The 15,837-nt window shown below is 44.7% G+C and overlaps 1 protein-coding gene across 1 annotated transcript in view; it reads left to right on the top strand.

Moving 5' to 3' along the window:
• The first annotated feature begins 3,946 nt into the window (after positions 1 to 3,946).
• The window catches only part of SNX6 (sorting nexin 6), a 38,972-nt gene continuing 27,081 nt past the window's right edge, over positions 3,947 to 15,837 (top strand). Inside the window, exons 1-2 of the mRNA XM_020812265.3 lie at positions 3,947 to 4,146; positions 4,337 to 4,384. Coding sequence (XP_020667924.1) covers positions 4,141 to 4,146; positions 4,337 to 4,384 — 54 coding nt within the window. The 5' untranslated portion in view covers positions 3,947 to 4,140. The remainder of the gene's footprint in view (positions 4,147 to 4,336; positions 4,385 to 15,837) is intronic.

Raw genomic sequence — 15,837 nt, 5'->3', positions numbered from 1 at the left:
GAGCGAGAAGGATCTTGGAATTGTTGTAGATCACAAGCTAAATATGAGCCAACAGTGTGATGTGGCTACAAAGAAGGCTAATGCTATTTTAAAGGTAAAGGTTCCCCTTGACATTTAGTCCAGTCGTGTCCGACTCTAGGGCATGGTGTTCATCCCCGTTTCCAAGCCGTAGAGCCAGCGTTTCTCCGTAGACAGTTTCCATGGTCAGGTGGCCAGCGCAACTAGACACAGAGGTCCGTTACCTTCCCACCATGGTGGTACCTATTTACTCGCATTTTTACATGCTTTTGAACTCCTAGGTTGGCAGGAGCTGGGACAAGTGATGGGAGCTCACTCTGTCACATGAATTCGATCTTACGACTGCCGGTCTTCTGACCTTGCAGCACGGAGGCTTCTGCAATTTAACCTGTGGCACCACCACATCCCTATACAGTGGGGTCTTGACTTGAGAACTTAATCCGTATTGGAAGGCGGTTCTCAAGTCAAAAAGTTCTCAGGTCAAATCTGCATTTCCCATAGGAATGCATTGAAAACCATTTGATCCGTATCTGCTCTTTTCCGTCCATAGAAACTAATGGGAAGCTGCTATTCCACCTTCGACCACTAGAGGGGAATATTTTGTTTCTTTTTTTCTTAGGTCAAGAAAGGTTCAGGGAAGGCAGGGAAAATACAGTCCAGGCAGTACAGTACCAGGCAGTCTGAAGACTGTCTCCCAATCCACTCTCTAAACACTGGGAGGAGTGAGGAAGCAGACAGGCACCCTTTTCACTGGCCAACAGTTAACTGAAAGTTCAAATTTTGCACTTTCCCTGCCTCCCACGTGGGTTTTTTTCAGTTTGTAACTCAAATCTAAGTATGTAAGTCAAGTCAATATTTTCCTATGAGAGTGGTTTGTAAGTCAAAATGTTCTTAACTCGGGCCGTTCTTAAGTCAAGACCCCACTGTATAATGCTATTTATTGGCTGCATTAATAGAAGTATAGTTTCCAAATCCTGCAAGGTGCTAGTCCTCTTCTATTCAGCACTGGTTAGACTTCACCTTGAGTATTGTGTCCAGTTCTGGATACCAGACTTCAAGGAGGATGCTAACAAATTGGAACATGTTCAGAGGTGGGCAACAAGGATAATCAGGGGGCTTGAAACCAAGCCTTATGAGGAAATGCTGAAAGAGTTGGGCATGTTTAGCCTTGAGAAAAGAAGACTGAAGGGTGATATGATAGCACTTTCCAAATACAGTGGTGCCTCGCTTAGCGAGTGCACCGTACAACGACGAATCCGTATAGCGATCCCCTTTTTCGGGATCGCTATACGGAGCACCCAATCGCCGCACCTCGCTTTGCGACGATTGGGCGTCCCGCGGCCATTTTGGAGCCGCCGATCAGCTGATCGGCGGCTCCAAAATGGGCGCGGGAGGACCCGAAATGGCCCCGCGCTGTGTTTTCGCGCCCTCCCCTCGCTTGCCGAGGGCGCGAAAACGCCGCGCGGGGCCATTTCGGGTCCGTTTTGAAGCCGCAAAACAGCTGTTTTGCGGCTTCAAAACGACCCGAAATGGCCCCCCGCGGCGTTTTCGCGCCCTTGGCAAGCGAGGGGAGGGCGCGAAAATGGCTGCCCGGGGCCAGGAAACTTCTCTAAGTGGGAAGTTTAGGGCCGATTTGGAACGCATTAAATGAAGTTTAATGCGTTCCAATGGCTTTTTACTTCCCGCTTAGCGAAGATTTCGTATAGCGAAGGTTAATCCGGAACGGATTAACCTCGCTATACGGGGCACCACTGTACTTGAAAGGCTGTCATACAGAGGAAGTCCAAGATCTGTTCTCAATCATCCCAGACGCACAACAATGGTCTCAAGTTAAATAAAACCAGACGTCAGTTAAATATCAGGAAAAATTTCCTAATTGTTAGAGCAGTACGACAGTGGAACCAGTTACCTCAGGAGTTGGTGAGTGCTCCAAGACAAGAGGCATTAAAGAAAAATTTAATCACCTGGCAGATATGCTTTGATTGTATTCCTGCATTGAGTAGGTGGCACAGTGGTTAAACTGCTGTACTACAGCTAAAACTGTGCTCACGACCCGGGGTTCAATCCCAGGTAGCTGGCTCAAGGTTGACTCAGCCTTCTATCCTTCCGAGGTTGGTAAAATGAGTACCCAGTTCGCTGGGGGGGGGGGCAATGTGTAGCCTGCCCAATTAACTTGTAAACCGCCCAGAGAGTGCTTGAAGTGATATGGGGCGGTGTATAAGCAGCACACTTTTTGCTTTGCTTTTGGACTTGATGGCCCTGTAGGCCCCTTCCAACTTTACTTTTCTTTGATTCTATGAAAGCTGAAAACAATAAATATACAATTGTGATTTACATCATTAAAAGACAGCATTAAATTTAAAAGGCAAATTACATCATTAAAAGACAACATTAAAGCTAAAAACAGTAAGTATACAAATATTAAAAAGAAACAAATACCACTCTGAGAAATGGTAAACACAAATAGTACTAAAAACCCAATCAAAGCCTTTGTTAGATAATTTCTTCCTTGACCTTTCGGAGTGGGATATTAAAGTTAGTGTATATGTGTACATACGAGAAACAAGTCCTTTGGGGAAGAAAGAAGCCCCTATTTTCTGAGAAGGGCTGACTTTACCCCATTAAAATGCCTTTTTATGAAAACATGGAGGAGGAATAGACTACTTGGCTATTATAAAAGGGGGTCACAACTGTAGTCACTGCTGTAGAATGTTGTGGAAATCAAAATGGTGGCTCTTTCAGATCAAGGTAGCTATTAATTGGAGCACTGGAACAACCATTTAAAGTGTGATGTGAGGGCTAACAGCGGTCTAAAGATGCCAGGTACTAATGCCAGGCCTGGATCTGCCCTAATGCAGTCCCACAAAAATATGTAGAGAGAGGATTAAGGATAAATAAGGAGAACAGTTCATTGCCAGAGGTCTCATGTTAGACTTTTCAAAGAGATATATGTATTTAATCTTAATGTTACCACCCTAACATACTGGACTAGATGCAGAGACAGATTAAGTAGAGCTCAGCCTACATAGCAGGGCTTTGGTAAATCCTTTCCACTATCTCATTTCTCTCATATCCTGTATAATAGTGTCCTGTTTTTTTCTGAAGGCTAAGGACCTTTTAAATGTTATGTTAAGGGGAACTCGGGTCTGCAACAGGATAGGAAATTCAGAGTGTTTGGTATAAGTGGAGAGTTACTGTACTCTCTCTGCAATTATTACTAACGAGGTGCCATCAGGAAAATTATGACTCATGGTGACCCTTTCCAGGATTTTCTAGATGGAGAATACTCAGAAGTGGTTTTTCATTCCATTCTTCTGGAGCTGTCCTGGGACTGTGCAGCTTGCTGGAGGACACACAGGCTAGTAGTATCTTCTCCCAGGAGGCACAGTGTGGAACTGTCCACCTAAACCACTGAACTATCCAGCCAGCCTATCTCTGAGGTTTAGTCTATTGGTTTTGGAAGGGCTTATTTTTAAAATAAGCTGGTTGAAAAGTACAGTACAGCTTTATTTTATGATCCAGTGACAATTTAATGTCTGTCTGAGAGACAATGTAATATCTATCTGAATATCTCTCTCTCGCAGGGGCCCAATCCTGATGGGGAGGTCAAACAGAACACTTGTATGAGCATCAGCCCCTTCATTCTGCACGAACGTACATGTGTGTACACCCACACGTACACACACACACACCCCTAAATGCAAGAGGCAGCCTTTTGCTCTCGCGCATGCATCGTCCAGAGGTTTGCAAGGTATTCAGCCGTGGAAGCTCCCTTGCGCTACAACTTCTCAGGGTGCCTCACCCGCGGGGTGTTGCGGGGGGGGGCCCTCATAGTCAGGGCCTAGCTGACTAAATGTCACCCGCCCAGGAGGGGAGATGCTGGGCTCGTCCCCCCTCAAAAGTACGAGGCGCTAGTGCAAGCTCCTCAGTGGCACTGGCGGCGGCGGCGGCAGCACCAGCAGCACCAGCGCCACCTCCTCCCTTGTTCGTCCATTCGCGCCGCAGCCTCCGCCCCTTTGCCCCTGCCCCTGCCCCCGCCTTAATCCCGCCTCTCCGGTCGGGGCTGCCTGGTGGGCTCGGCCTGCGCTTGCTGAGGGAGCGGAGGACGGGCTGAGAGCAGCCATGATGGTAGGTTGCTGAGGAGCCGCGCCGAGGCGTTCGGCTGAGGGGGAAAAGGGAGTGGCGGATGGGGGCCGCGTCGGAGCCCGCCTTGAGCTAACCTGCGCCTTTTCTTCTTCTCTTTTTCTCTTTCCTCGCCCGATGTCTGCGCGCCTCCTTCGGCTTCTCCTGCGACCGCCTCCGCCCTTTCTTGGAGCAGGAAGGCTCGGACGACGGCCCAGATTTCCTTTCCGAGGAGGACCGTGGTGTAAGTGCCTTCGCCCCTCTGGCTGAAGAGAGCGATTATTTTCCTTCACCCTTTTGTCCAGAAAGATTGCGGGGGGGGGTTGTTTCCTTCAAAAGGCGCAGTGGCGGAAGGATGGGGAGGGGGGCTAACGAGTGGGGATGCCCCCCTCGCCCAAATTGGCGTGTAGGCAGGCGGGTTGGGGAGAGCCGGCCGCCGAAGGGGCGCGTCGGCCGCGTCGCCCCCCTGGACGAAGTAACGGGACCGGTTTCCTGGTTTACCATTTGCACCGCTTTGGATGATTGAAAACTCCAGGCTGTCGGGGGAGGGAACTGGGTTCAGCTTCACGGGAGGGGTTCTGTTAGCTGGTCTTCCAGTGGAAGCGGTAGCTGCAGATGAATATAGAAGTACTGTAGTAGCGATAATAAAAGGTAGGCAGTATTGTTCTAACTGAACTCTGTACATTGAGTTGAGTATTGCCCCCAATTGCCCTGTAAATTAAGTGGGTGTTTGGGTGTAAATACTTAAATACCGCTGGACCTCTGTTAAAGTTGACCATTCATTGTGATTGTTTCGTTTAGCATTGCATACTGATTTAAAGTGGTGTGCCTAGGTTGAGGCTGCTTTCATCTTTGGTCTGGTAGGTGACATGTGGCTTCTTAATCTCTTAAACCTTTTGTTTTAAAAGGAGGCTGGAAGGCTTCAGAATACTACAGTACATTGTTTTACAATTGCTGTGAATGCTTCACCTAGTACGTTTTGGTTAGTGAGCTGATTTTATTATTACATTTCTAAAATCAACCCTCGTTACTGTATTTTATTCTCATAACAGCCACGTGAAATGATTTTCTCAAGGTCAGTTTTAGTAAGCCTAAGTGAACCTGCCACTCCCAGTCGAATACAAACCACTGCACCAGACTAGTTCTCAGACACACATAAAGAAAATGTGTGCATGTGTGTGTAGAAACAGTGAATTGATTACTTTAGACAATTTACTTTTGGTTTCAGATAAACTAGAAGAAATCATTATTCAAATAAGTTTTGCTGAGGGAGAATCAACATGGCTTTTCATTGATAAGTCCTGTGTTACTATTTATAATTATTTAAGAGTGTGATTAATTGTATGTATAGAGATGGTTTTTGTATATCGTGTTTTCCTGTACAGCACAGAATTAGTGGCCAGGGACCTATATCGGGAATTAGAATTGGAAGCTAAGGACTTACATTAGGACAGATACTTTTAAATGTTGTTCATAAAATATTAGGTGATAGTGAAGAGCTCGAAAAGGATATATCCATGCAGGGGCGAGGGATATGAAAATATGAAATGATGTTCATTTTAAGCAGATGTAAATAAGCTACATTTGTGTAACAACATGCACTGATGGGATGAACACAATGAATAAATGTTGAGGTTGTGGTGAATAGTTTAAAGCGGGCCTCAACCTGATGCATGATGGCTCTGAAAAAAGCAAATTCAATGTTAGAGATGATTAGGAAAGAAAACAAAAATAAAATTCCATTGTCATGCCCTTATGCAAATTCATAATGTAGTTACACTTGAAATCAGGGTTACAGTTCTGGTCACTGCATCTCAAAAAGGATGCTGTAGAGTTGAAAATGTGGAGAAGGGGTCAGTGTGGAAGATGAAGGGCCAGGAGCAGCTCGCCAGTGAAAAAACATACAGTACTAGGTCCTACAATTTTTTTATCTTAGAAAAAGATGAATAAAATACATGGGAGAGATGTATAAAGTTTTGCATAGTGTTGGGAAGATACTCATAATATTTGAACCAAGGTTTTCCAAGGATGCTACATGGTGAAACAGTTTCAGGATGTTAAAAAAGTACTTTGCCTACTGTACAGTTATAGAGTTCAGTACTGTAAGGTACGGTTATGACCACCAACTTGTACAGTTTCCCCAGTTGCTGGGGAAGTCAGTGGGAGTGTAGTGTTGCTCTCCTGTCCTTTTTGTGACCTTTCCAGTAGGGATACGTATTAGCACCAGAATTTGGATTCTAAATTATAGCCCTTCAGATTTGGAATTTTAAAAATTCAGAATTTCCAGATAACTGGAGCTCTGTTAAGGTTGTAGTGAACACTGTATAATTATTAACCCCTTTTAAAGAACAGGTAAAATGTTTTTGAAGAACATTCCTGTGTCCTCTGACATTATCCCAGTGATTGTACCAAACAAAAAGAGTGCCCATTAGAGATGGGTGCAAGCTGCCATTCTGTGGTCTGGCCACACAGCTTCCATGGGTGTACCTCGGCTTCCCAGACATGCCTCTTTCAGCAGATACCCACTCAGAGGTAATGGTGCAGCTTCTCAGCCCTGCTTCCTCCAGGCACTGCCTCTGAGTGGGCATCCATTGGAGGAGGTAGGACTGGGAAGCTGTGTGGCTGAACCACAGAATGGCGATTTATATTTTATATTGATTTGGTTTTATTGGTCGTTGACCATAATAAAAGTATTCATTCATTCAATGGCAATTTGTACCCATCTCTAGTGCGCACCAACAAGCAGAAGTGCCTAGGTTTTAGGGAATGATTGTAATGAGCATACTGATTGAACCCTGAACAGTGTGAATGCCAGCAGCATTTGGGAGGCAGAGGACAGATTGCACTGGGGCATGGGCAGATACTCTGGGCGGGCAGATACTCTGGGCATGCAGATTGGAGCAGCAGATAGCCTGAGGTGGTTAGGAACTGTACCAACAGCATGGGGCACAGTTGAGTAAGTGAGCACAATCTTGGAGGAGCATACCTGTGAATGAAAGAGGCATAAGGAGGGGACAACTGCAGCATGGCATACCTATTACTGGCAGCAGGGTGTGCAATCCACTCTTCCTTAAAGGAAACTTTGGGGAAGCCTAGCAATGTAGATTGACCTTAAAGAAAATAGGTTTTTCTACAGATCCAGGTGTGAGTGGTGTGGATTGACAGTGTCCCCTGTCTGAAAACACACTCTCACTGGCCATACTAATTGATGGTATGCCCAACTGCCATCTTGGCTAGACCTCCCCAAACAGACTCCTTCTCAGCCTAGTAAGAGAAGAGATCAGTCTCTTCTGGCTTGTAGGGCTCCTGCATGTACACCTTTCCCTCTGCTATGACCTTCCTGTGGGGTGGTGTCTCTGGAGGACAGGCTTCTGCTGTGCTTTTCAAGACTGTCTCAGAAAGCTTTCCCTGTTGTTGCAGGGGCCGTAGACTCAGACTCTAGAATACAACTGCTGCTGTTGCTGTTTGGGATGCTAGTGAGAGCCCTTGGTGCTAGCCAGACCTTGTTCACTAGCTGCTGCTGCATGTAATGGAAAGTTGCCTGGCACTTCCCCTCCTCTTGCTGCTGATTAATATTTATTATCTGCTGTTTAATTTAGAAATCTGAAAGGCTTGCTAGAACATACTCCTTCCACAAGAAGGGAAACCTGTAGTGCAGCAGGTTCTTTATCTTGCTGACTAGGGCCACCACTTCAGGCCAGAAAAAGTGATGTTCTCCTTCTGTGGAATCCCCCATTCGCCTAGACTGTCCCCTCATTATTCCCCCATCATGCCCTGGCTGAATTGCACAAACACATTACTGAAATTTGTCTAAGGTTCAGTCATCTTGAACCAGAGGCTTCTTTGCCACCTCCTTGGCAAAGAGACACACACCCTGTGCTGCTGCTTGCTCCTCTTTCATAGTGTCATTGGAGAACAAGGCAGCTGAGTGGCAGATTTTGTTGGGGGGGGGTCATAACTGCAGTTGTAGGCTGTCTTTTTCCTTCCCCTTTCCCACTCCTCTGATAAAATGCTTCAGTGGGTTCAGGCAGAATTCCTTCAGCCTTCCCCAAGAGCCTACTTTTATGTGCACATTTCATGCTGCCTTCACACTCCTATGAAAAGACTAACAATACAGTGGAACCTCTACTTACGAACTTAATCCGTCCTAGAAGATGTTCGTTAGTTGAAATGTTTGTAAGTAGAAGCAGAAGTTCCCATAGGAATGCATTGGAAACCATTTACATTGGTGCCCCACATGACAACGATAATCCATTCCGGGAAAATCGCTGTTTAGCGAAATCGTTGTCATGTGAAATCAGTTTCCCCATTGGAATGCATTGAAACCCGTTTAATGCATTCCAATGGGGAAAATACCTCGTCGTCCAGCGAAGATCGCCCATAGGGAAGCCATTTTGTGAAGTGCTGATCAGCTGTAAAAATGGCTGCCCTGCAAAGCATGGTTCCGGAAAACACAGGGCAGCCATTTTGCGGAGCCAGAAAAATCGTCGACTTGCGAACAAACGGTTCGCAAAGCACGGACCTAATCGATGTCAAGCGAAAATCCCCCATTGGAATAACTGTTTTGCAAATCGCTATAGCGACCGCAAAAAATCATCATAATGCGGATTTGTCGTTCAGCGGGGTTGTCGTCTTGCGAGGTACCACTAATCCGTTCTGGCTGTTTTAATGCAAAGCCAGGTAATCCATCCTTTACCACTAGGGGCAGGAAATGAGGCAGGGGGGAGGGAACACCTTCTAAACAGAACATCTTTTAAAAGAAGCAGCTTTTAAACAAAACCAAGCCAAGCACCTTTTAGGTAAAAAAAAGGGCTGGAAAGGAGGGAGGGAGGGGACACCTTTAAAACAGAACACCTTGAAAAGCACCTTTTCAGCCAAGCAAAACACCTTTTAGGTAAAAAAAAGGGCAGGAAAGGAGGGGGGATGAAACACCTTCTAATCTAAACAAAACACCTTTAAAAAGAAGCAGCTTTTAAACAAAACCAATCCAGTCCAATCACCTTTTAGGTAAAAAAAAAGAGCAGGAAATGAGGGAGAGGGAGGGAACAATGGGAAAAAGAGGACAGAAAGAATGAAGGTCATCACTGGGGCACACAGACCCCTTTTAAGCACAAAAAGAGAGAAGACAGAGAGAGAGAGAAGACAGTTGGGGGGAAGGAGAGTTTGGAGTCTAAAACACATTTTAAACAAAACACATTTGAGTCTAAACTGCATTTTAGAGCAAACCAGCCAGCACAGACCCTCACAGAATATTTTCTGATTTTAAGAAAAAAAGACTTTGGAGTCTAAACTGCATTTTACAGCCTGCCTGCATCAACAACCAACAACCATTGCTGTATTTCAGCACAGAACTCTTCATCATAAAAAGAGAGCATGGGGGGGGAGAGAGAGAGACTTGAGTCTAAACTCCATTTTAAAGCTTGGCTGCCTGCATCTACAACCACCACAGCCCCTCACAGAATACTGCATTTTCTGATTTTAAAACAGACTTTAGAGCCACATTTTAACTACACACATTTTAAAACTAAAATCTACACTGTAAAACCCATCAGAGCACAGAAACATAACCCCCCACCTAGCCCTACCCCACCAAGCTGCAAAAAACCTCTACAGTAAATACAGTGTATTTACCCAGAACAGGTAGCCTCTCTGTTTAAAAAGAAGTCAAAATCCAAAAATCAAAAATCATTTTTTAAAAAAGCCCCCCCCCAAAATACAGTCTGTGCAGTACAGTACCAGGGAGTACTGTACAGTATCAGGCAATACCAGGCAGTCTGAAGACTCTCTCCGTATCCACTCTCTAACCACTTGGACGAGCGATGTTGCAGACAAACAGCCTCTTCGCTGGCCAACGGTCAACTGAAAGTTCAAATTTCGTGCTTTCCCCACCTCCCCTGCGGTTTTTCCCCATTTGTATGTTGAAGCTCTGTTCGCAAGTAGAAGCAAAATGTTGCAAACAGAGCTGTTTGTAAGTTGGATTGTTTGTAGGTAGGGGCGTTCGTAAGTAGAGGTTCCCCTGTACAGTTGTGCCCCGCATAGCGACGATAATCCGTTCCGACAAAATAGTCGCTATACGGATTCGTCGCTGTGCGGGACTAAAAACCCCATAGAAACGAAATAAAACACGTTTTATGTGTTCCTACGGGGAAAAAACTCACCTTTAAGTGAAAATCCGCCATCCGGCTGGTGCCTCTAAAGCGAGGCAACACAGCGGCCGCCCATTTTGGAACTGCCGATCAGCTGTGCTTCGGCCACTCTCTCTCTCTCCACCCCTTGCAGATCCAGCCTGGGCAGGGAGACCGAGGCACCGCGCTGCCATGGCCAGGGTGACTGAGTCTCCCTGCCCAGGCTGGAGTTGCGAGGGGAGAGAGAGCGAGAGAGAGAGAGCGCACGCACTGAAGTCGGCGGGGGTTTGTAAAGCTGGCTTCCCGTGATCTTTGCAACCCCCCCCGCCCCTCAGCTGTGCTTTGGGCTGGCTCTCTAGAGAGCCAGCCCGAAGCACAGCTGATGGGCAGGTGTTTGCAAAGATAGCGGGGAAGCCAGCTTCGCAAACCCCGCTGCCGCTCTCTCTCTCTTTCTCTCCCCTTGCAGGTCCAGCCTGGGCAGGGAGACCAAGGCACCGCGTTGCTACGGTCAGGGTGGTGGCGGGGTGCCTCAGTCTCCCTGCCCAGGCTGGAGTTGCGAGGGGAAGGAGACAGAGAGAGAGAGTGAGTGCCCTGAAGTACAGCTGGTCGGCGGGGGTTTGTAAAGCTGGCTTCCCGCAATCTTCACAAACCCCCGCCCATTAGCTGTGTTTCAGGGCTCACTCTCTCCACCCCGCAACACAGCTGATCAGTGGGGCCTTTGGGATGATCGTGGGGAAGCGCTTCCCCATGATCATTATCGCAATGCGATGTTTAACCTATTTAAACATCGCAATGCGATCGGTTTTTTGATCGCAAAATCCGCATCGGTATGCGGATTCATCGTTAAACGGGGCGCTCGTTAAGCGAGGCACCACTGTATCTGATTCTGCGACAGTAGAACACAAATCCTTCCAATGAAAATCACAAACACACGCACGCACAGACACAAAATCCATTAACTTAATATACAGTATCTATATGTATATGACAAAGTCTTATTCCCCTGAGCTATCCAGCAGATAAAGGCATAAACCTAATATAATATTTCTCTGTTGATTTATAATGTACACTTCTCCCTTCAGCAACATTGGAATTAGACATGATGGACCGCTGTGTAGTTCAAAATGTCTGTATAACTTCTGCCCCCCACCATAACTACAAAGCACAAACAGATATCAACATATGCGTATATACAGAACAGGTGAGTTTACTGTATTAACAGCACAGCATGCCCCAGCACCTTCCCCAGCTACCATGTGGAGGAAGGGGTTAGCTGGGCTGCTGTCATTAGAGGGTGAGGTGCCTCACTTCCAAGAACAGAGGCGTCAGTAAATCTAAGATCCACCCTTCTCAGGCCACTTCCTGGAGATGAATAGCAGAACAATATTGAACTTTTTTTGGAATGTTTATTTATTGAAAATAAATCCATGTATAATCAAAATTGTACTGCTCAAACCTGTGCAGTTCAAGGGAGAAGTATATTACAGTGGAGTCTCGATTTACGAACTTAATCCGTATTGGGAGGTGGTTCTTAGGTCGAAAAGTTGTTCGAATCTGCATTTCCCATAGGAATGCATTGAAAACCATTTAATCTGTATCTGCTCTTTTCCGTCCATAGAAACTAATGGGAAGCTGCTATTCCGCCTTCTGCCACTAGAGGGGGATATTTTTCTTTTTTTTTTTTCCTTAGGTTCAGGAAACGAGGAGGAAGGCAGGGAACAGTTTGCAAAGCACTTTAGAAATCTTTTTTTCAATGAAGCCAATTTTAAATCATGTTTTAAAGCATGTTGTGCTGATTTTTTCAGCACAAAGACACACAGGCAGGCTTTTTAGGTGCTGAGCAAGCCTCCCCAAGCCTCTTCAGAGCCAGCCCATCAGCTGATAGGCGGGGAGAGGAGGGTGCAGGAGTGGGGGAAAACACAAAATGGCTGCCAGGCTCTCTTCTGGTGTGGGCTTTTAGCTGTTTCTTGCTATTTTTCCTGCTGTTTGGGGGCTACCAAGGCCTAGTAAGTGACTTTCTTTTATTTATTTTTAAGTTTCTGACCCTTTTTTCCCCTCCAGAAGCCTCTAAGGGGAGGGAGGGGGCACTTTTTTCCTGTTCGTAACTCGAGGGAAGTTCGTATGTCGAGTCCTTATTTCCCCTATAGGGCAGGTACGTAAGTTGAATTGTTCGCAAGTAGGGTCGTTCGTAAGTCGAGACCCCACTGTAATCTATGATCTGATAATCTTAACTCTTGTTCTTAACTATATTAAATAAACATTATAGAATGAGATATAAAGAATGTTAATATAAGCCGAAGATTCAGAAAAGTACACAGAGAAAACTGGTGCAGTGCAGGGTTACACCAGAACATTTACTGTTAGCATATCAGGGGATTTATTAGCTGCTATACCAGGGGTGGGCAATTAATTTCTATAAGGGGGCCACATGAAAAATCTGAACTGTGTTCAGGGGCCGAACCAACTTTACTTAAAAATAAAATGAAATAGTGATGTTATGATTGTTTTTATTTTAATCTTTTTCATCTTCACAAATACGAGTTTTTTTGTGGTATGTTAAAGATAAGCAACTGATCAACTTTAGACAAAAAGCTATAAATAGTTTCGATGAGTGACAGTCTCTTCCACACTGAAGACAAATCCAATCTGTCCCCTGTCCAGCTCCCTGGTTTTGCTGCTTTTGTGACTTCCTCTTTGCCTCAGCCTGCTGGGCAAGGGTCTCTTCAAATTGGGAGAGGCCATGATGCAATGCCTGCCTCCAGGCTGAACGATCAGATGTCAGGGTTTCCCATCTGTTGAGGTCCATTCCTAAGGCCTTCAGATCTCGCTTGCAGATATCCTTGTATCGCAGCTGTGGTCTCCCTCTGGGGCGGTTTCCCTGCACTAATCCTCCATACAGGAGATCCTTTGGAATCCGACCATCAGCCATTCTCACGACGTGCCCAAGCCAACGTAGACGTCGCTGTTTCAGTAATGTGCTCATGCTGAAAATTCCAGCTCATTCTAGGACTACTCTGTTTGGATCTTTGTCCTGCCAGGTGATGCCAAAAATCCGTCGGAGGCAACGCGTATGGAAGGTGTTCAGCTTCCTCTCAGTTACTGCTTATTGGTTCACCAAGTTCCTTTAGGCTTCAACTTGTTTTTTATGCTGATTAGAAAGTGTTTCACTTTAGGACTCCTGAGAGTTTTAAAAGTACAGAGCATGCTTACAGAATAGATTTAATGTTGAAAAAGCTGCAGGAAATTTTTTTTGTACCTTTGGGTATACTGTGAAGGTAATCTGCTAGTTGATGTATCTGATGAAGTGGCCTATAATCCATGAAAACCTCTATAACAACATTTTAAAACTGTTTTAAGATGTTGTAAACCCTCAACACAATTAATATATTCAATTTTGTGATAGGATTATATTTGTTCACTCTTTGTAGTTTCTGAGCTTGATTTAGAAAATATAATATTATTTTCAAAGTATTTGCTATCAAGTTCCTCATATCTTGCAAGTGCAACAAAAAACACTAATTCAGAGTAATATTGTGCAGGTGTATGTATGTATGAGAGAGGGAAGAAGCACAGGTGATTTCTTCTGCTTAACAGTGAGTGGTGTAATTTGCCTAGCTGCTTTGTGCGGTTCCCATAATTCCACACCATTGAACATGCTGAGTAGGAGGTATGAGAGATGTAATGCCTAAGCATTTGAAAGGTACCAGGTTAGTGACCCTGCTTAGATTATCTATAGGAATTATTAACATGCATGATGAAGATCTGCCTTAGTCTGCTGCAGCTGCACCCTTAATGGCATATGATCTGCAGAAATCAAGCAAGTTTTCCTAGTGTATTGGTAAGCATAATCTATTGATGTTTGTAGATTCTCTGTAGATGCAGAGTAATTCTACAATGCAGACTAAGCATCTGTTAAGGGAAGAGGAATAAAATCTTGAAGCAACTTGAAATTTACTTGTTTTATTTTAATATGAACATGAATTTGACCCAACTCCGGGAGGCAGTGGAAGACAGGAGGGTCTGGCATGCTCTGGTCCATGGGGTCATGAAGAGTCGGACATGATTTAACAGCAACAAACAACAAAATTGTTATTCTATGGTGGGATTCATACACCCTTTTACAATACAAAGCTTTGGTGGAAAAGATCTGAATATCAAACAGAAGTAATTACCTGGTGTGAAATACCATCTTGACTCGAAAAATTTTCAATTTAAGTCTACTGACCAAGCAACCACTCTGTCTCTGTTTTGGTGCCATGTATAAATATATTAAAAATTGCCATGTACTCTCACTCTTATGTCTGAGGAAGTGGATTTGATCCAGAAAACCTCACATTAAAATATCACAGTCTTTAAGAGGTCACAACATTTTTGTCTTTTATTTTTCTCACCTTTGCCTAGCATACTTACTCAAACAAAGCTACCTCTTCTGAAACCACGATCGTATTATAAAATAAACAAATAAAGGAACAAGTAATGTGAATGGCATTGTTGGAAAATGTAATGGTGCTGCCAGAGTAGATACGGGGACTTAGCATCTACGCCTATAGCAAGGTCTTGTTCCTGTCCCTACAACCATGTGTGAATGTATGTTGTTATGTAAGGTCTTGTGGGTTTATAATGTTGTAATCGGTAAACCACCTTAGAGTAGTACTTACGCTAATGAAGTGGCATATAAATAAATTAGTCAGTCAGTCTGTCTGTCAATCAATCAATCAGTGTTTTATGGCCTATTATGAGTCAGTTAAGGTTGGGAGGGGCTTTCAGTAACTGCCACCCAAAGTATGCAAGAGGGAAGTGTTATTGTAGAATGAATGGTAGCTCATTGGTGATGTGTGTGAATAGTCTCAGTTAGGAACTGAAGGTGACTATTGGTTAAGTTGTAGCACTCTCTTTTTTTGGTCTGTCTTGTAATAGCTTGTTTTTGGATACCAGTCTTCCTCCATCAATTTGTTGTTCACCTTATCAGATAGATGCTCTAGTTTAAGAACTGATGGCTGTAAAACCATGAGTTTATGAATGTGAGTAGATGCTGTTGTATTGAAGAGTTTGGTTGTAGGCAGTAGATTTTAGTATACATGTAAGCATGTAAATGTGTATACTAGTCAGTAGGGTTTCAATTAAACATGGTGCTGATACAGTGGTACCTTGCGAGACGACTTCGTAAAACAACGAATCCGCATGACAATCAGGTTTTGCCATCACAATAGCGATTTGTAAAACAGTCACTCCAATGGGGGATTTTTGCTGGACGATGATTTGGTCCGTGCTTTGCGGACCATTTGTTCGCAAGATGATGATTTCTGCAGCTGATTGCCGGCTCTGCAAAATGGCTTCCCTGTGTTTTTGGGACCCATGCTTCACAGGACAGCCATTTTAACAGCTGATCGGCGCTCACAGAATGGCTTTCCCTATGGGCAGTCTTCGCTGGACAATGACTATTTTCCCCATTGGACAGCATTAAATGGGTTTCAATGCATTCCAATAGGTAAACGGTTTTCGCATGATGATGATTTAGCTAAACAGCGATTTCTATGGAACGGATTATCATCATCATGCAGGGCACCACTGT

The sequence above is a fragment of the Pogona vitticeps genome, chromosome 1 (assembly GCF_051106095.1).
Source record: "Pogona vitticeps strain Pit_001003342236 chromosome 1, PviZW2.1, whole genome shotgun sequence".
NCBI lineage: Eukaryota > Metazoa > Chordata > Lepidosauria > Squamata > Agamidae > Pogona > Pogona vitticeps.
Note: the sequence above shows the minus strand (reverse complement) of the source record. Positions and strands in the feature narration are given on the sequence as shown.